The 21,459-nt window shown below is 37.6% G+C and overlaps 2 protein-coding genes across 11 annotated transcripts in view; one reads left to right on the top strand and one right to left on the bottom strand.

Moving 5' to 3' along the window:
• FTO (FTO alpha-ketoglutarate dependent dioxygenase) overlaps positions 1–18,242 on the bottom strand; it is a 251,219-nt gene extending 232,977 nt beyond the window's left edge. For 4 of the 7 annotated variants that reach the window (XM_054840451.1, XM_054840454.1, XM_054840455.1 and 1 more), the window contains exon 1: positions 18,098–18,233. In XM_054840451.1, coding sequence (XP_054696426.1) covers positions 18,098–18,136 — 39 coding nt within the window. In that variant the 5' untranslated portion in view covers positions 18,137–18,233. The other 3 variants (XM_054840453.1, XM_054840452.1, XM_054840457.1) reach the window with 3 other exon arrangements.
• A 171-nt stretch (positions 18,243–18,413) lies between these two features.
• Positions 18,414–21,459, top strand: part of RPGRIP1L (RPGRIP1 like) — a 76,782-nt gene continuing 73,736 nt past the window's right edge. For 2 of the 4 annotated variants that reach the window (XR_008579097.1, XM_054840449.1), the window contains exon 1: positions 18,414–18,460. The gene's annotated coding sequence lies outside the window, so the exon portion shown is untranslated. Of the gene's footprint in view, positions 18,461–20,019; positions 20,252–20,796; positions 20,878–21,459 lie in introns of those variants that run through there. The other 2 variants (XM_054840447.1, XM_054840448.1) reach the window with 2 other exon arrangements.

The raw sequence follows: 21,459 nt of genomic DNA, 5'->3' as shown, positions 1-21,459 counted from the left end.
TGTTTTATTGATTCTCCATCACTCAATTTTGTGTCACTTTTCTGCTTATTTAATCTTCCCCCCAAAATAAATATTACATTGCCTTAATATTTTACCCTCTTCCAACAAGTCCCTATTTGCTGAGTTCTTAATTCATTCCTTCATTGCTCATTGCCTGCCTTCACTCTCTGATTTATTATTCTTAAGAACTGGATTATCTCCAGTTCTTGACTTAAGTTCCTTGGAATAAAAGCACTTAAAAGGAAAAATAAAAACCCCACAGATTATGAAGCAAACAAAAAAAGATGATAAAATAAGTGGGCTTGGTAATGCAAATTTCTAAACACTCTTTGTATTATAAGCTCATGTAAAATGAGGGCCAGTCAAGTATGAGCCAGTGTAATACTGAATTCTATATACACGTAGAAATTGGAAGAGGAAAGTTCTGTAAAGCTTTTACTTCATGTCTAGTTACTACCTTTCTAGGATATCATTAGAAACATTCTACAACAGTTGAGAAATCCGAATTCTTGGGACTTAACTGTTCTTTCACTTTTTAATCCATATATCACTTTATAACTATACCAAAAGATATAAGGATTAAGTTGATATTTCCACAGATATTGCTATATTTTAAATAGTTTAAAATAAACTTGATTTAATTCACCAGCTGGTCACACTCAAAATTCTTTCAACTGGAAGTCAACTTTATAGAACTTGGTACCATGGGATAGCACCAACTTTAAGGAAAGCGTGGGCTTTTGAGGCAAAACTGTCCCAGCATAAGTACCATTTCAATAAGCTGAAAAGAATTGTCTGCTTATTGTCCTTTTTCAGGATGGTCTGACAGCCACCTCCTCTTTGCCATGCTTTAAAAAAAATTTCTAAACAATTAGGGAAAATGAAAGCTAAATTGTTCAGGCTTTGGAAGAACATAATAGCAGAATTTTCAGGATCTAGCAAGACACACTATTGATCTGATTTAAATGAGTTAACGTTGACTTTCTAGTTTCATCTTATTCAACTATAATTCAACCTAACACAACAGGTTTCTACCTTCTTTATGAATAGTTAGAGCTTTAGGACACAAATAGTTTAATGAGTTTCATTTGCAAATGGCAGAAACTGGAACATGCTTTCTTTAGAAGTCTTCCATGCCTTTTAAGGAAACTTTTTCACTTTTATGGATATCGCAGCTTTGCTTCACTCATCAAAAAAAAAAAAAAATTACACATTTCGGTCACAGACTTTAGTGTAACAAGAAAAACAAAGTACCAGTTTGGCAACTGGAAGCCAGTTTCCCCTGGAGTCTCAGTCTTGTAAAAACACTTTTTTTTTTTTCCTTTTTTCTGAACACTAGTCAGCAAGTACCAAATTAGCCCATTGAAGGGGCCAGATTTTGAATTCGTCATGTATTTTTCAATTTTCAGAAGTTAAACTATATAAAGGTAGCTTTACATATTTTCATTACTTTAACAAACTACTGATTCATTCTCAGACTTTTTTAACTGATAAAGTATAAATGATAAGAGTGACTGATTCAGGCATAGAGCCCATAAAACTCCCAGTAAAGCACTGGTGGAAGATACTACACTTATCTTGTAATAGGATGCTGTAAAGAAATCTAACTTATGGGCCTGTTTCATCATATCTCAGAAAGAAATCTTTGAGCTTTCAAACCAAAGACAACATTATTATGCAAGGAACTCACACAAGAAGCATCTTCTGCATTTCGTCGCCATTCTGCAAAGTGTGAATGAATGCTGAAACACACTCTCTTTGTTAACATTAATAAAGAACAGAAATCTTTCCTTCATCCTTAAGTCCAGTTTCTGATTAGCATGAAGAGCACCTTCATTTCATTTACAGAATGTCATAGAAATATTACTAATAGCTTAAAGTACATTTAGCAGTTTGAGATGTTCCAGCTCTACAGTTTAAATCAACTTTCAGAGTTATTTATATATTTCATCACTCACAGTTACAGTAAATGACAAGCCACAGTGACTGTTAAATTAATTGTTACAAAACTATATATGCTTTGGAACACTACAGAGAAAGGGTCTTGAACAGGACACCAATCATTTCCAGAACATGAGAAATATTGTTACTTGTATTACCTAAGTGCACAATTAAACTAAGTTGCACAGTACATAGGTACATCAGAATTTCAAGACATAACTCAAGAGATGTCAGCTTTTTGTGTACCAAAACGCCACTGACAAGTAGAAAGCAGGGTTAAATGCAGAACTTGAACCCTGAGTGTCTGAAGTCATCAGAAGGAATCTCTTGATACGTATCATGTCTGATACCAAGGACTCACACAATAAAAATCTCTGCATTTCTTCACAACCTTATTTAATAGCATAAACCAGTTCCTTCTTTCTACCCCTGAGTATATTTTATCAGTAGCTAGAAATGTCAAATACTCCTATGGTAAACAGAAATATCCTGGCCTTTTTTATTTTTCTACACGCCAATACTAAAGAAGGTGACAATATAATCTGCCCCAGGCAACTCTATCACCATCCACAGTAGACAGGTCATTTTCCTTTTTATCAAAGAGGAGAGTAGGTCATCACATTTTAGTACATGTTGACACCACTGCTAGTAAAAAGAGATAAGAATTCAGTGCCCTTAAGGTGCCTTAACCTCTATTTTACCTAATACAGATATTTCACAGCTATTGCATTAAAGCCAGAAGAGAGACAGGTCTGCACCCTGAAAGAATGCACTACAAAGGTCTCAACCTTTGTGACAAGCTGATATTTGTACTGCAGAGAGTACAGGTGGCAACAAAGCTCTTCCCTTAAGGTATCTACCTCTCTTTTATTTTGGGTAATAGGATTTATTTTGCTCCTATAACACCATGGAGTATCACAGATGTTAACCTGTCAAGTACGTGTATGCAGTTTTGGAACACTTTTGGAAGTTGAAATAAAAAGCACCTGTACACCTGAAGTGGTTTTCAGGATGGCAGAAGTTTCTTTGCTTGATTAAAACATTCTGCTTTCAGTCAGGATACTCTTAATTCAGAACACAAAACAAAATAACAACACTTAACTACTGTTGTCTTTATTCACTGTGTTTTCCCTTTCAAACATTTGATTCTAACGTCTAAAGAAAGTTGGAAAACACTTTTATGGCTATGAACCTTGTATCTTTTAAGACAATGGGAAAAGACACCACCTCCTAATTGTTAATACGTAACCATCTGTACATGAGAACTTACTTTTTATTGCATTTTATATTAATAAACTGGTTTCTCCACATCGTTTTAAATAGTGGTAAGTTAAAAAGATCTGCAGGCAAGAGCAAGATCATCAACACAAACTGCTTGGTTATTACACAGACTGGACAGCATTCACAAAAGGACTTTTTCTATTCTGAAAAATATAAATTTATGAACACATTTCCAATAAGCTGCATAACGATACTCAGTTTCTTCTGTATGTAAGTGTAAAATGTTACCTCGAAGTGGGCAGAAGAGCAGCCTCTGGTTAGAGAAAGAACAGGTATTCAATACTCCAAGTGAAATAATAGATTTTTGCTTGACAGTTCTAAACTTTTTTCCCCCAGGAACACAACTACAAACAGTATTAACTCCAACTAGAAATTAAACCTTGATTTGTACAGTAAGAGAAAGAGCAACTTCCTTCTAAAATGGAAAATAACATTCCTTTATTTTGGAAATAGTCTGGTCAATTTTTCTATTTGTTTTGGTAGCCTTCTTTTTTTAAACCCTGGAGGCCAAGAAAGTAGTTCTGAGTTCACAGGCCATATCAACAAAGCCAATGGCTCATCATTTAAGTGCGCGTTATTTATTTGTGTACTTAAATGCACTTAAATGATTGCCTATTTGCATATATATACTTTCAAAATTCAGTCTTCCTTTTGCATAGGTATACAACAAGAGGGAAATATAACCCAAAACTTAGTAACAGCAACTTCAGGACCAGAATAAAGCATTAAGAAGAACATGATTTTAAACATCTAACAGACCACTTTATTTGCCAAAGAATTTTGCAAATTTATGGCACGCATAGATACATATAAGTATGCAAGCACACATCTGAATGCATGCATTTTATACTCCATTTCAAACTAGGCACATATCAATGCGTTAGCAAAGACTGAAATCAAAGAGTTAGACTGTTATTAAACAGCAACAGCATTTAACATTAAGAGCAAGGAGACCAAAGACTAAATGATCACCATGACACAATCTGATTTTTTAGATCAGTGCATCTGAGCTGAGGTGTCTTGCAAATGACATTGTAAGCAGAAAAAAAACCCAAACCACAAAACTGGTTCAGAATATACACAGAGGGCAAAAATATTATGAAAATAACATTCTTTTTGTTTCTAAAGAATCTAACCACTAAGCGCTTTCTATGATTTTATTGTTTTACTAAATCAGTATGAAGATGTTTTTAGGTATGAAGAGAAAAATTAAAGGCAGTTAGCAAGATAATGCTATTTTTATGCTTTAGATAGAAGTCATTATGAACAAGCTCTAGTGAATCTCCATTTTTTAAGCTGATATTTATATTTTGTGATGTCATTTTGATATACCATTTCAAATGCAAAGGAACTAGGATATTCTGAAAGAAGAAAACAGACACGTTTGAAATTCAATAAAATAAATTGCAGTTACAGATGGATTTTGCCCAAGTGAATAGCAAGTATTACACTAAAGCAGGATATGACTCTTCCAAGCATGATGCAATTCAAAGCATTTGAAAGTATTTATATGATAGTTTGCATAAGTGATTTACCTACACACCAAGCTTACGTTCCTAATTAACCCAGGGGTACAATTCCCATTCGTTAAATTAAGTATGAGGTTCAGCCCCAAACGTCTGCAGCATTCATTATCAGAAGATACAAATGCGTCTGGCCTGTTAAATATTTTCAACGTCAAGCATTTATTACTTGGTGAATTTCAGCCTTACTGAGTCTTCATATTGAATTTTGATGCTCTTTTATGCACTGTATTCTGTACTCAAGAGAAAAATGACCATTTTACATTGCCTTAGGTTTCTTACTTTTTTTATGATAAATTCTATTTTCTCTTCAACTCTTTCAAGAGAAAAAAAAATACCTGAAATAAACAACATTTCAGTCATTTTAAGTTCGCAAAACCGCTTTACAAATCACACAGCCTGACCTCCTCCTATATTATTACATTACAGCAAGATCCAAAATAACATCCCAGTTTGACAGCTAACCTCAGGCACCACTGGTCTAGTATCTCGCTGCTTATACTGCTGGCTGAAAAGCTGATAGGATACGCAAGACAAGCTGAGAGTTTAACTGGCAGAGCTGTTCAAATCTAAATTGTGCTATTTGAAACGTAGACCACAGGAGATAACAGTTCACTTTTTACCATGGCAGCAGATTCAACCTCTTGGCCCTGTGAAAGTCATATGAATACATTTAGCACACACAAAAAATATCTCCCTATATTATGATCAAAGATGTATTCAACACACATTTTTTATGCACATTTCATCGTTCTGCTGACAGTCTTGGAAGTTACGTAATATGGACTGCTGCACATAGGTTTCAAACCTTGATGGAGCCCAATGGCAGGCTACTTTTGACAGTCAAATAATGACAAGCACGTTGCAGGCCGATGCCCGTCATTCATGAACATCTTGGCCTGCTCCAACCGTTGCGCAGCGACTAAGTGGACGGTCAAAGGTTAAGTTCGAAGAAGACAGCAATGAAGGGCAACTGTCATGCACCACTGACTACTGTGAGGCAGCAAGGAGTGGTTGTCTTCTGAAGAACATGCAAAATGTTCTCATTCTGTCCAGGCAGACACATATTTGAAGGTCCTAAATGAGACCACTGCCAATTCACGAAGAGCCAAACTGACAGCATGCCATTCAAACTGTCTCTCTCAAATTTGACTTTTTTTTTATTTGAAATCACAAATGCATGCAAAGTATAACGTTAAACAGAACTCCCAGCAGTTGTTTTAAGCAAGCCAGATTTGGCAGAGTAGGAAGGGTGAGGGGAGAGACATCTAAACTTTTTCCCTTCCCTTTCTTTGAATATTTAAGAGAAGTTCCATTATTTCACGAGAAATTCTTCCATTTTCTGTAATGGCATGCATTTATTTCCAAAATTACATCTGTTGTACCCCTTTTTCTAAATACTCAGGTTTCTTCCAGTATTAAAAAGCAGAGCCTGGCACCTTATAATTAGGGCTAATACAATCACCTGTAATTTTAATTCTGCATTTGTATATTAATATTGCAACAGGAGCATATATTAAAGCATGCAAATAAATACTTTGCATCAGTCTCCAAATATCCTAAGCATTTCTGTTATAAATGGTACAATAACAGTATTTGCTATTTGTTTAAAAGCACTGTTATGTGTGGAGTTATGGCTTGAACAGCATGATTAACAATGAAATTGCATTATTTTGCATAAAACATATACATCTTACTTTTAACCCATTACCAGTAAAGATGTATATTTTTTACTTACACATTTAAATTATGTGATCATATTCACATTTGCCTCTATTAACATATAAAAGACTTCAGGAAAAATAGAAATACTTTTTTTTTTATTAGATAAACAGTGATGCCGCTCATCTTTCATATGAATGAATGCTTGACACTAAATTTAATCAGGCTGACAAAGGATCATGCGGGTTAGCTTTTTATGCCCTTTTCATGAACAGTCCATCTCTCCTGCACTTACAGGGCCAAATTCTGCCCTTTAACAAAACAGGGCAACACGCAAAGTGCTTGTTTCTTTTTGCTGGGTCACTGGTATCATCCCGCTTGTGACATTACTGCTTTGTACCAATTTCTGTCATGATACCAACACATTAAAGACCCTATTCACAAACTGCACTTTGCAAACTAAAGAGAAAATGAATCGTCATTATTTATGAGGAACATGTTTGGATGGTGAAGCATAAAACCGCTTGTCTGTCACGTACACAGAGACACATGCACACACAGAGCCCAAACTCTTAAGGCAGGAATTATATTCATATGTGTATTGCACAAGTCATACTTATCAACACTTTTTAAAATCATAGATAATGACCAACCTACTGTCCTGACCACAATGAATGGCTTTCAGGAAGACAGAAGCATAAAATCATAGTTTAATTTATTTTGGACTTAAGAACAAATTTCAAGGCTTTTCTACATCAGCAACAGTGTCCTATCTATAGCAGAAATTATAAATATGGGGAAAGCTCATCAATGTGTTTTACACGTTATGAGAGTAGGAGAAAGGAAAAAAGCATGCTTTTATTGTCAGAGGACTTGCTTGGTTACACATCCATTTTCCCCAGGTGCCTCCTGTCTTCTAATGAGGTCCAAATCATTTCAGAAGCATTTCTGCATTTGTCTGAGATTTCCAGATCTTAAATTCTGGATGTCCTGACTTCACTCTTCATTGTTGAAGCATGTAATGCTACTGCGCACATACTGCTCTTCCCGACTCTTTCATCATGAGCTGCACGGCGCACGCACAACCCCCCCCCAGCTATTTCAGGTAGCCAAACCCTGCCACGTAAACCGGACACTTACTGCACACACACCATTCAGTCACAAGGAATGCAAGCGGTATATCTGATGCCTATCATGCACCATCGATTTACTTGTGATAATAAGAAACTTAAAGCTTCTCTGCACTTTAACTTCCATTTGTAGAAGAGGGAAAAATACCTCCCTACTACAGAGATGTTTTGTGAGGATAAACTTATGAAATAACATGAGGTAAGAAGATACACTAAGGAGCCACAGGTAAGCACACTGTATAATACAAATACTTCAGTAACATGAGATATTTTTAAAACAGTTCAGGGAAGGCTGACCAATATCTACAGTATATCGTAAGAGTTTAGGTTAGAACACCTGTAAGACCTCTGTTATATACTGTTATCAAGCCCCACAACTTGCAACAGTAGAGTGATTATGAGAAGTTTTCTGAAATTTCAGTTCCTGGAGTCAGGAAATTGCATACAGGTTTCAACTCTTATTTGCAAGAATACTGCAGAAAAGCTCATGGAATATAACTTGAAAATATGAATACTAATAATGCAAAGAAACCCAGAAGAACAACAAAGCTGATTTAAAAAAAAAAAATAAAGATCCACATTGTTTGTTTGCTTGTTTGTTTTTAAACATGGGAGAAGGCAATACTGGCCAGAGGAAAGAAAAAACAAAGTAAGAGAGAGAACCAAACTGTGTGTTAGATCTCTTGCTACATTACCTGTTTGTTACTTATCTAAGGAGTGTGCAGTATATCAGATAGATAGATATAATATACAAAATAGCTCCATTCCCAAATATACAGAAATTACCCACGACACGCCCAAGCAAAATTGGTTAAAGTGGAAGGCACCCAGGAATATGACTTTTTACTAATGCAAGTAAAAGACTTTTGAAGTCTTAAAGTGAAATATAAGTCTAGGAAATCAAAACATTGGTAGTACTCACAATCTGCTATCATCTCATTTTTGCCTATGTATAAATGCTTTCCATAAACACTTTCCATTGAACTAAGATTGATAGTGTTCATATGACTGTATTACAGGACTATTTTTCAGACACCAGTGACAGAAGTTCAAGACATGAAAGACAGCGCATGCTGGAAAGCTTTTAAGCTTGACAACACAAAAGTTTAATAGCTTCTCTTTTAAGGAATGGGAGAAGTCTGTGCAAACTAACATTTGTCCCTGTACTTTTCCTCCTGAAAAGTTCAACTACTACCATCTTCCTGAAGCTCAAAAACCACCAACACTGTACACCTTTTCCATTTCGCATGCCAGAGGCAACAACCAGTACACTGAACATCCATAAAAGATAACTGCTTACTGAAATAGTCATCACAGTAAAATACCCAAAGAAAACCAAACAAGTTTCTCTTCCCTATTACCAAAGATGCAAGGAGACACAAAACTGATTCAACCCATCTTATTCTAAGGGACTGACAAAGGAATGGCTGGAAAGTGGGGAATGAACTGCCTTTTGATCTTACCTCCTATCAGGTCACTTCCATTATATTCAGCAAATACAAAACCTGAAATAATGAATTTAGTAAAAATTACCTTTTGGCTCCTACACCTGTATAGAAAACAGAAGTGGGTTTTTTAAATTCAGTAATAGCTGCAGTACATAAAATTTTTTTCTTCTACATTTCAGAAAAACTCTAGGCTTACAAAAACATTGGTATATATACTTGGTATAATTTCCAGTGTTTTTATATTGCATACTAAAATACACCACTTATGTAGTCTCAGAATATGTAATTGAAATACTCTACTATAAATCTCATTGGAACACCTTTCCACAATTTTTCTGTGTAAATATCTTGCAAAAGCATTACATTTGACAAATGCTCATTTCCTTTAAAAAGTTTATTAGAAATTTCTGTCTAAACTCTGTCTTTAAATCAGCTTTCCAACCCAGAAACATGGTCATTTCACTGTTGTTTATATGCATGGTTTATAATGAAGGCCCCAAATAACTTTCTCCTACATAGTTTCTTTGGATTAAATGATTTGTTCTGTTTTCATTTTGTGATTAGGTACATACATATGCACCACAGCACACTGTTCAATATTTTACCATCGACAGTTGTTTGCATCACATGATTTAGATACCAGACAATGAAGTATTTCCTTTAAACACAAGAGCATCATTACCTGCTGCAATGACATCATTTACATTAGAAGTAAAAGAAAATCAGAAGAAAATACAGCCAAATACAAAGTTTTTCCAGATCTACAAGCTGTTGTTCAGTTAATTTGCATAAACCTATCCTTTTGTACGCAATCTTCAGTCAGCCCTTCCCAAATACAGATGTACTTTTCAAGAGGCCTACTGGTTTGAGACAACAGTCAGATTTTTAAAAGCTTCTTGCCCAACTCAGGTGCACATTCAGTATCAATAGGATTGGGCTTCTAAAGTCTTTTAAATACTTGTGAAAATCCTACTTATTCCCATTCAGAGTTAAAACAATAATCTTTTCAATGTGTATTTGAGCATGAATTTTACCAGTGAAACTGTTAGAACTATATGTGAGGTGTATGATTCTGCAGAGCAATAATAGCAATGTTTTCGAATCCCAAAGTTGCTTAAAGGTACTGGTCACTTTGTGGAGATGAAAACCTTATCTGATCTTTACCTCCATTTTTTTCCCCTAAATGGACATACAGTGTAACATTCATGATCTTTCACTGGCAAGATCCAGTGCCTGAAATTTTTGCACTCAAAACAGAGGAGACAGCATCTCTAGTGGAAGGTTTTGCTCCAAGTAAAATCTTTTGCCATTGTAGACTGGAGTCTCTCTAGTGAATTACAGGCAGAAGTCTCAGTAATTTTAGTATCTGTACAAAAATATGCAAATCAGACCCTGAACTTACTATTTTGGGATGTTTGATTTCAATACAATTTTAAACCTTAGAACAGAATCAACAACATATTTTAATCAGATACCTTTTCAAGTATTCACCGCATGAAATACCAATTGCCTGGGGGTTATGAAACAATACTAAAAACTTTATAATCATTCATTGATTTAGTTTTGAGTATAGTATATCATTTGAATCCAATGGGAACATAAAGAACTATTTGTGAGGTCAACCACAGTACAGACAGAGGCTGACATGATATCGATGGCAAGGTGGAAAGAAATTGCCAAATACAGCAGATCAATACCTCGTTTCACTGTTACAGCCTTCTGGAGACATAAAATATATATCTTTACAGCTACGAAAATAATAATAATGAAAGTGGGAGATAAATGCTTCCCTCAAGGTAAACTATTTGATTAGCTGAGGGCAAAGGTGACAATAGCAGTTACACTAAAGTAACTTTACAGTCTTAAATAAAAATGGTGGGATGAGCAGCAGATAAAAGGGAAAAATGAAACTGAGCAAGTTCTAGGAGATAAAGATGTAATTCTTGTAGAAAGTGGTGCAGCATGTATACAAAGGTAAAAAAAGTTAAGCTAAATAAGGTAAAGCACAGCTTCCTCCCACAGTAAGACTCCAGTAACTAAAAAAAGTATTTTGAAATTACAGCACTATCACTTTCTATCCAGAAGGCTTCAAAGATGTGTTTAATTTGTCCCATACTTTAAATGTCAATAATTCATAACCATGTTTTGCACTTTACTAGTGAGCCTAACTGAATACAGCAATACACTATTGTGCTTTTTAGTCTCGACTGAAGGGAAGAGGATCATCTGATATTTTGGACACTCCTGGTCATTAAAGGTTAATCAAATAATTTCAGAAATGGATGAATTATTAAAAGCATGAGATCCCAATCCTGCTTCAGCTGCAGGCTGTGTACGTTCCATCACCAATTGCACTGGGAACAGGAACAAGCTTTACGCATTCACTATTCGGCCTGTCTAGCTTTCATGGACCTGGGTCAGATGAAACTGAATCCTACCTGCTATAAAAGGGGAAGTATAATAATTACTCATTAAATATTTTCCATATCTATACATAAAAGTGAAAGTAGGCCCAGAACTGCACTTCCAGCAGGGACATTTCAGTATAGCTTCATTTTAAAAATGCCAATTTCCATATGAAACTTCTCAGATTATAAACTAAGTTCAGAATCAGAAGACAACAGGATCTGGGTGACATACATCTGAGACTACCTAGCTTTCTGAAATTGAATCACCTGCCAACAACTTCCAAAAGATTTCTCTTCAGAAAGATGTTCATTCAAAACCAAAAAAGGAAGGATTTCCACAACTTGCTTTCCCTCTTTTTTTTTTTTTGAGTAAATTTAATTTTCCTGAATGCCACAAGTTATAGAAATACTTGAAAAAGAATGTAAACAACTATCATCATGTTTTTAGACACTGCATGTCTAACACTGGATTCGTAAATGATGGCTTTCTTTGTCTCAGTGTTGCTGCTTAAGAACATACTTATATGACATGTTTAGTAACAGTCTAATTGCAAATTTACTAAGACAACAGAAAACTTTTAAGTTCATCTTACATTTGGCAGTGTAGCTTTCAGCTGAGTAAGTGCACTCCTCCAAATCACCTCAGCAAAGCATCTTGTGTGACAATGCATGCATTTCTAGTCTGCTGTCTTAAAATTATAGTAAAGAGGTTGCTCAATAGGGAAATTGTAATTAAGCAAGCAACATATGCTCTGCTCATACTCTATTAGAAGGGGGGGAAAAGTGTAGTGTTCTGAGGCAGACAAGGAATCAAAATTGCTGTAAAGGTATTAGTATTCCAATACCTTCTAGGAAATGTGAAGCTTCTCTAAATGACACAAGTTGAATCAGTTAAATTATGACAAAAAAGAGAAAGCAGAAGGATAATTAGGTAAACAAACATGCTGTTCGTTTTGCCAGAGCAAAAATCTAATTGACATTACAACAACAAAAATTTCCTAAAAATGCATGGAACACTACAAGATTCTTTAAAATAAGCAACCAGTTCTGCATCTTGTCCCACTTCTGGGACACTTCTTGCTCCCCTTAAGCTGGCACAATACCAATGGCTGTCACGTGGTAGGAGCCCATATTAATAAGTCTAATGAAAGGTCAGGGTTAATGGAACCATCTCACACAGCCATGTCCTACGAGGCACTGTGTGCCTGGAACAGCTATTGTACTTGTGGCACGCAACCGAGCCAAAATTTCAGTTGGCTAGAGGCTATACAAGTACCAGACATGAGCTTACAATCTTAACATACAAGACTATGAAAAAAATAAGATGAGGAAGAAGGAATAAGGGGAAAAAAAAGGAAAAAGGAAAAGCCTTCCCAAGAGTGCATATTTGGACATAGAATATGCACAGCTCCCATATCACCGTCTCATGTAGTGGATCACTAGGATCAAAGTAACCTGAAGTCCTTTAGACTCCTGGCATTTGACTTACATTACTCTCATCCACAATAGCCTTACAGGCCACAATCAGCAAAACATGAATTAGTGTTTTCAGTACCCATGCTCCTTACATCATTAGCTCCAAGATCTTAGAAGATTCTAATACGTGAAGCATAGATCTGTTCTTATTTACAGCAAAAACAAGTGACTGAATGTAAAACAACATGTTTAATAAATCTGCAGAGCCTGAAGTACCAATATAATTCAGAGCAGCAAGATAGACACGCACTTCTTAATTAAGTGGGTGATGTTCTAGTTAAAACAAAAAGACAACCCAGGGCCATAGCTAAGATTAAGCACGCACTCTTGCAAAGGAAGCTCCTACTATTATCAATATAAAGGCTTTAAATCACAAAAAATAAACCATCTAATAGTCTGCATTCAATAGTAAGTAGAAAGTCAGGACACAGACTGATTTGGATTAACACATTTTCAGTTATAACAAGTAATTTTACAGAGGATTAGTATCTTGATGGTCTGATCAATACTAGGCACTGCTGCTATTACAGATGAAGAGGAAATTACCCCTCCAGTAATAAAGTGTGTATGTCTTGGTTCTCCTTCATTTGCTGAGTCCATTACTGTAATGGTTCCAGCATTAGCAGCTGAGGCAATTTAAGCAGCAGCAATGTGATGAATTTAAAAGCAAGGAACATTTGCCACTCATTCTTTCTTGTATTTTATTCTGCATATGCAAGGCTTCTACCTGACCACTTCCAATATACAAATCATGTGTTATGTGACTATCAACACTATTTCTTAATTATTGTCTCATTAATAATGGGAAGGGCCAATAATGTGATTACCACAAAAATTGCTACCGGCATATTGGCTGCTGATTCTGCTAAAACCTGCACACCATTTACCTAAGCAGAAATATGACATGACAAGAAGCTTATTTAACTGCATCTAAGCTGTTTCATTAATGTTAATTTTCCTAAATACAACTTCTGAAAGAATCTATTTAAGCTGTCAATTAGAAAATTTTATATGTTTGTATATCTTAAGAGGCAGAACAATAACAGGAAACAAGAAGTTCATCTAATATTTGAACAAACTATAAGACAATGTCAAAGTTTATACACTTCATTGCATTGTATGTGTGACATTTTTCAGCATTAATCCTAAAATCATTCCCCTGCTCTTAAGAGCTCTGAGAACACTTGCCTATTTTTCCCTGAGTATTAAAATGTTGAAGCAACCTATTTTATCTCATAAATATATATTATTTTCCAGCCAGCAAAAAATGAGGATGGTGCAGGAAATAAGACTTTTCATTGAAGTCTCAGCCAAAACACTGTATATTCCCTTTTCTTCCTTGTAAATAAAATACATGCAAAGCTTTGTATTATTTAAAGCTTTATATTTCTTTCCCACTTTGTCTAACATGTCTCACAAATGTGAAATTGCACATGAATATCTTTGTAAAAGCCCTTGTGAATATTCAGATATGTGCATATTGATGCATTTATTATTTGTATAGCAATAACTTTATTGGATTGGGGTCCCAGCTGTGCTGGGAGCTGTACAAACGTAACAGTAATGTCTGTGAAATACATGGTCTGTAGTCAGTTCTGGTTTCACAGTAATGTGAATTAGCATAAACAGCTACATAAGGTAATTGTGAATTGGGCTTAGCAGTTTATTCCAAAGACCCATCAATGTAATCCTTTTAAAGTAAAAGAAAATAATACTCCAGACTCAGTAATGATGCAGGTTCTTAATATGCAAAGAGTGGCAAGAGGAAGCATATAAAGGTAGTTACTAGAACTTGGCATCTGTTACACTGAAACTTTAAAAAAAAACCCGAAACTTTGACTAAGTCAGTCTTGAGAACAGTCTTACATTAAAGATGAACTTTTTAAGCTAACCTGTGAATATTAATCAGGACAATAAACATTCTAAAAGCAAAACAGCTTTCTTCCCAAGTCTAAGTAGACTACCAAATAAGAGGTTTATGCTTTATGTTTGGTTTTACTTCATGTGGTACCTTTTCTTCACCCAGAAAAAAAAAAAAAGTTTACTGCAAGCTGACCAAAATTCTGACCAACAGTGCAAAGACAAAAAGAATAAAAATAATTATAAACTGTACTAATTAAAACTGAATTCTCAGTTAAAAAAATACCCAAAACCAAACCAAACCCAACCCACAACCACAAACAAACAAAACACACTCCTAATGGACTGTTTCATCAAAATGCCTTTCCAGCTAACAGCTCTGGTTTTATGCACAGAAGTAACATTTGCTATGGGGAAGACCAGAGAAGCTGATGGCATGCAACATTTCTAAAGATGTCTTTAGAAACTTAAAAATAATCAGGCTTTGCTGTCCACTTAAGACTCAGAGAAATATTCCAGGATATTACCATCCCCAACCTGGTGTTTAAGACAGCTGAGTAATTAATTTCTGGCTATTGTTTCCCAACTTTTTTTCAGACCCTCTTCCCAAGAATGAATTTGCATCCTCCTTCTCTTGGGCTTGGAACACCAAATACTAGCATAAACAATTTCATTTCTGCTACACAGTCAATCTTACTCAGTCCAACTGAGTGATCTGCAAAGTAGACATTGCTGTATGACAGCATTGCACTCTAAAGAAATTCTACCACATGTACTTGGAACAGAAGTGTTCTTCTATAACAGCATCAATCAAAATTTGCTATACACATGAAAATTTGAGAGAGAACAGCTTATCACATATAAGAAACATACTGCATAATTACAAAGCAAAAGCCAACCAACCAGGCTTCTGATACATAGCATTTAACTGTACAAGATTATAGCAAAACAAGAACTCTTATTCAGGATTTAATTCTCCAGAACAGACACATTGCCAGGAGATACATAATCCAAACCAGCTCCTCTATTCAACCACTTCCCTCTCATTAGCAGGCCTCATAAATCTTACTCTCCAGAAGAGGTCGGGTTAACCTCACTAATATTTGGTTTGCTATGAAATATTTCGATCAGAACCTAAATGAAAGTCTTGGCAGAACTACTACAATAAATACATGCTTCTTTTGCCTTCAGCATTTCTTGGGTGAGGAACATTAGTGAACAATGTTTAAACTTAGGGACTGAAGGGTGAGCTGGCTTAGTGCCAGAAGCTCAAAGATTACACTTCTAATGAAGTTGTGTGAAACAACACCAGTATGAGGATGCTCCCACGAAAAGAAGGCATACATGTCTTCTTGTATAACCCCTCCTCTTCCCATTGCTGCCTTCTCCCTTGGCATTCTTTATTCTAAGACCTTCTACAGGCTCCTTTTGTTTCACTTTCAGTATACTCAAAGCTTCTCTCAAGTAGTACTTAACTTACAACATGCCCCTAATGCATCCTATAAGCATTCACACCTTTAAATTCTCTATATGGATCTCTTGTTAATTTTCATCCTTGTCTCTGTGCACCTACAACATCTAGGTGTGTCTAAGGCAGTACTCTTTCACTCTAGCTTCCTTGAGTTTTTCTTACACATTGCTTTTCTGACACCTCTTGAAGTGCCTTGTCCTCCTACAACCTCTGCCAGCATAGCTCACAGTTCCATCCTCCTACTCCCTCACACATACCCTTGAATGATTATCTTATCAATGGCAATTATTCTCCTAATGCAAATGATTCCCAAATATGTTTGGGATATATTGCAAAGACAAACCCAGACTTGGATGAATAACATAAATGCACAGGCTAAAAAAAGGAAGGGTTGTTTTTTTCCTGCAATGTAATTACATTGGATTTGATGGGACAGCTCACATCTGTATGTGTTTTCACATATATAAGAAAGAGCAGAACACAAACAAAACACTGAAGTTACTGACCTTCAGCGACAAGGGATAGCAGAAAGACCAATTACAAAATGCCAGGTTGGCCTTAAAGAGTTTTTAAGAGCCTTACTACTGTGAATAGGCTTCAAAGTTACTTTTCTATTAAAATATTTAGTTGCTAACTTCAGTCAGACATTTTCCCTGCCACCATTGTGAAATAACTTTTAATGTTAAATAGTAAATTAGTAGCAATGCCAAACCCAGTATGTTCTGTATGCAAAGACAGGTGAATCAGATTACCATCTTAGAAAGCTTTTTCTAAGTTTATAATGGAATTAGCCTTCCTTTCAGCAACACCAGTAAAACAAAAAAAAAATCAGCATTATGCTTTTAAACAAGAAACTGCTTCTCGGTACCACTATTTTGTAAACAAAATCAGCAGAGGTACAACAACCGTCAACAGTTGCAGACAAATGTTATACAATGTGGTAGAAACAAGCCCTTCAAAGGCACCTGGAACAGCAAAACATTCCCCAGTGCTGTCTGCGTACATGAACAGTGTAATTACCTTCAATATAAGCATGTAACAGCATCACATCTAAACACTATCAAGAAAAAAACATTGTTAAAAATGTTTATTTAGGTTAGAGCAAGAATACTTTTAAATTTGAAAATAAAAGTGTAGTTACATAACACATCAACAAACACACATTTACGTCTATGATTTTCTCATGTAACACTGCAGAACTCTCTCTTAAATTAAAATATCTAAGCCCAGATAGTAAAAACCCTTTATTATTACCCGCTGCCGAAGCTGCACGAGGTTCCCCCCCTTAAAGGGAGAGGGGAATCCTAACGTCTCCAGGTTAGTCAGCGCAGCACTGCTGAGGCAGCCTGGCCCGGGCAGACAGACCTCAGCCCCGCCAGGCCTCCCACCAGCGCCCCTGCACCGACCTGGCATCGCCTCCTCCGGCCCCACGCCCCGAGGCGCCGGCATTACTTCCCACACCGGGCGCGCTTCACCGAAGCCGCCTTCAAGCCGCGAGGGAAGGGCCGGGAAGGGCCGCACGCCTGGGCCGTACCCTGCAAGGGCTCCGGCGCGGGGAGGTGCTGCCGTCGGCCTTTCGAAGCCGCCGCAGAGACTCGCGGACGGGGCGACCGTAGCCCGCCAGCAGCGCTCCTTCCAGGCGGCGCAGGGCCGGCAGCCCCCGGCTGTGTAACCGCGGCAGGTAGCTCGGTGCGCGGGCTGCTTCCCTTTCACAATAAACTTCACGGCGGCCTCGGGGTCCACTCACACGGGGCTCCAGCACCGGAGCCGCCGGAGCCTGGGCGGGCTCGCTCTGCCCCTCACAGCCCCACAAGCCGCGCAGCAGCCACGAGAAAGAGGGCTCGCCATGGGCACGCTCCTCAGGGCTGAAGGGGAGCAGGAAGCAAAGAGAAGGTACCTTCAATTCTTTCTCCCGCTCCCCTGCTCTCCTCTTCATGGTGCCACCTCAGCCAGCCGCCGGCCCGAAGCAGGACGGGGGGAACCGTCCTCCCCCCACCGCCTCAAACAGCACCCGCCTGACACGCAACTCCCAGGGCAACTACAGCTCCCGACACGCACCGCGGCACGGCGGCGGGAAGCAGGTGGCGAAAATCAGCCGTAGTCCCGCGCCTCATACAGAGGCGGTTCTCGGCCCCTCCCCGAACTACAACTCCCAGCAGGCCGCGGGGCCTCGCCGTCCCCGGAAGTGGAAGGGCTTGGTTAGCAACAGAAGCAGTTGCTAACGGAATGCTGAGAGAAGACATAGGTCTGGCAGGGAGCTGTGAGTACGGGAGGAGCTTCTCCTCCTCCGGGGCATGGCGGGGGGAGGACAGCGACACTGGAGCTACCCAGGGGGATGTGGTGCTATGTCCCGAAGGGGGGACGTCCCCAGCCCGGGGAGCCGGGGTCGTTGAGGAGCGGGGCTGGCGGGGGTCGGTGCTCTCCCGCGCTGAGGGGAGCCCGGCCCGGCGCTGCGCTCCTGAAGCGGCTCAGACCTGTGAGGCTCCTCGCTCGCAGCTTAGTGCCCGTGGGAAAAGGCAGGGCACCTCACCGTTTTTTAAAAGCGGCTCTATAGCCCTCCTCAGCTGTAGTCTGCGTTTGTGTGTAAAAAGGCAGCTGGGCTCAAGCGGGAGTTACGTTCCTGTGCCCGAGGGCGGGAAAAAGCGGGGAGCGTAGGCGTTCCTTCGTGAGGCAAACGCTACCTTTCCTCCCTGCCCCCTCCAGCGTGTAAGTTATTGCCAGAGCTGATGGAGCTGAAGAAAAATTTGGAAAGTACTTGTAAAATATGTTGAAGGCGAGACACGGTTGTTTTGATTTTTCTGTGTTGCAGTAGGACTTACAGGTCTGAGAGATGTTTCTTCCTTCAGACCACAGCAGGATGTGGTGATCTCGTTTCTTAATACCTTCCATACCTTCTCTCTTTTTTCCTTTCTATCTTCTAAAACTCACAATACTGCAACAGATGATATTTGAAAGATGATATGTGTGTATACTCCTACCAAGTAATAAATGAGATAATTTTAGATAGCAATCCCAATAGAGTACAAACATTCATCTTTGAGGAATCAATAGAGGAAGAATGTAGGCTGGAAATACTTTGTGATAGGCTAAGATAGGTGGGTGGTCTGTCTCTCTCCTTTTTTTTTTCTTTTCTTTATTCTTCCCTCTACCAGAGAAGTGGGGTAGGATTTTGTAAGAAAAGTGTCATCTTGGTTGTGGCCAAGACCCCTGAAATTCTAAATCCATGTTGAAACAATTGTTATAAGTTTTAAGATTTCACTAGAAACTGTCCCTTCTAGCCCCACTGACTGAGAACTTTTGGAAACTTAAGTAATCCCTCCTCGGTTTTGCTACATTTGAGTGATGCTGGGAGAAGAATAGGCTTCTGTGAGTTACATAAGAATATGAACCTAAAGCATGAGCTTTGATACTTTAAGTATTCATGCTCATTACTGGCTGGTCTTGCATAACACTGCAAACTTGTATGCAGTTTTTTGTAGTAATTTGAGAGATACAGGTGCTGGTAGCACCAGTTTTGTTAGTACAGTATATAAGAAAGTTACAGTTTCTTTAACTTCAGTAACTATATCTAAAATTCTTGCTTATACCAAACTTGAAATTCTTATAGGTTAATCCCAGAGATATGGAAAATTTCTTCTTTTTGTATGTGAAGTTCTTTTCCCTTGTTTTTTAGGAACAGGAAGTTCTGAAGTGACTGTAGCGTAACCTTTCTTGGAAATAAAAACTAGTTTAAGTTGTTGAGGTTCAGCATGGCATGTGGATCTGTCCAGATGCAAATACAAATTTATATATCTTTTGCTTTATTATGCTTTATTTTAGGAAATGCTGAACTCATCAGTGCGATCATTTTTGTAGCAATGTTGCTAGGTGTATACGATTGCTACAAAGTAGCAATTTGTAGCAAAACATGAGATTTAATTGCTTTGGAAATACTTTCCAAAGAAGTAATATGGAACTCCGTGGAGAAATCTCATATGCTTTTGGAAATATTGCTGGTACTGTTGACTGCAAGGAAAGTAATTTTGTTTAAATGTTTGTGATTGACACTGAGGTAATATTCAAAAAGTAACTGTAACATATGTAACGCATGATTTGCTGTTTGAAGTGGTCTCCCTCTACAGGAAAAGAAGCATAAACGATGGTTGTTAGTGATTATTAAAGACATAGGTGGTTCTTATGTTCTGAATGAGACAAATAAATTGCCAGGCCAAATTCTGAATCTGTAATAATATTTTACCTTCCTATAACCAGCAGGCAGGTTTGTACTAATTCTACCTAAACCCACTCTTTTTTTCATAAAAACAGTTAATTTGTATTTTCTTTTCCTGTGGCCCAGGACAGAAAAGAAAGCGGAATACTTAATTTCTGTCACTTTCTAATGAAACTGAAATAATTAATTCTTCCTTTTACTTGTGAAAATTTCACCTAAGTTTTTGGGACTTTAGATTTATAGCAGCTTTATTTTGTCACTTGTCTTCAAGTCGTGTCATGTTGCCAGTAAAACTGGCTTTTCATGTACAGCTCTGCTCTGTTTGCTTACAACTTAAATATTACTGTGTTTTGCTGCAGCCAATAATGGATTGCTACTGACAAGGAAGGGTTTGTTTGTTTATTTGAGGGACAAACATGTTGTTTGTTTCGTAAATGAATGGATTTCTTTCACACTGAAAGTAACAGGTAGATATCCATAGCATCGTTTCCTTAGCAAGTGGCAAATAGTGAAAAATAGTAATGTTTTCCTATGCCTATTATTCTTCTACAGTTTTTTAAGCTTGACTTTGATGGATCACAAACATTGTGGAGTTGTGCTGATAAAATATTTGTTTAGCTCTTGACCTCTCTGAAATTTGTCAAAAACCCCTGTCATTTTTGATTTGTGAAGACTAAGACAACCACATTCTAGAAAGACATATAATAGTAGCATCTTCTTCTTGCTACCCTCATGAACCAAATTTGGATTGATGATGTAGAAAGTTTCTGTGTCACTTTAATCTCAGTTGCCATAGTGATATATACAGTGACATATAATAATTGCCACAATAATGAACCTAGGCCTGAGTGAAGTCAATGACTGCAGATAGCGCTAATTTAACAAATTACAAAAAAAGTTTTGAGGGATTTGTGTGAATAACAAAAAGAGCTAAGAACACTGAGGAGCTGGATTCCAGTTGACATGTATCTGTCATTAGATTTGTGCCATTGGTTACAATGGTTGCATGCCATGGAGCTCAACATCATGAAGTATTACTCTCTGTTTCT

This window comes from Grus americana, chromosome 13, assembly GCF_028858705.1.
Source record: "Grus americana isolate bGruAme1 chromosome 13, bGruAme1.mat, whole genome shotgun sequence".
NCBI classification, from domain to species: domain Eukaryota; kingdom Metazoa; phylum Chordata; class Aves; order Gruiformes; family Gruidae; genus Grus; species Grus americana.
Note: the sequence above shows the minus strand (reverse complement) of the source record. Positions and strands in the feature narration are given on the sequence as shown.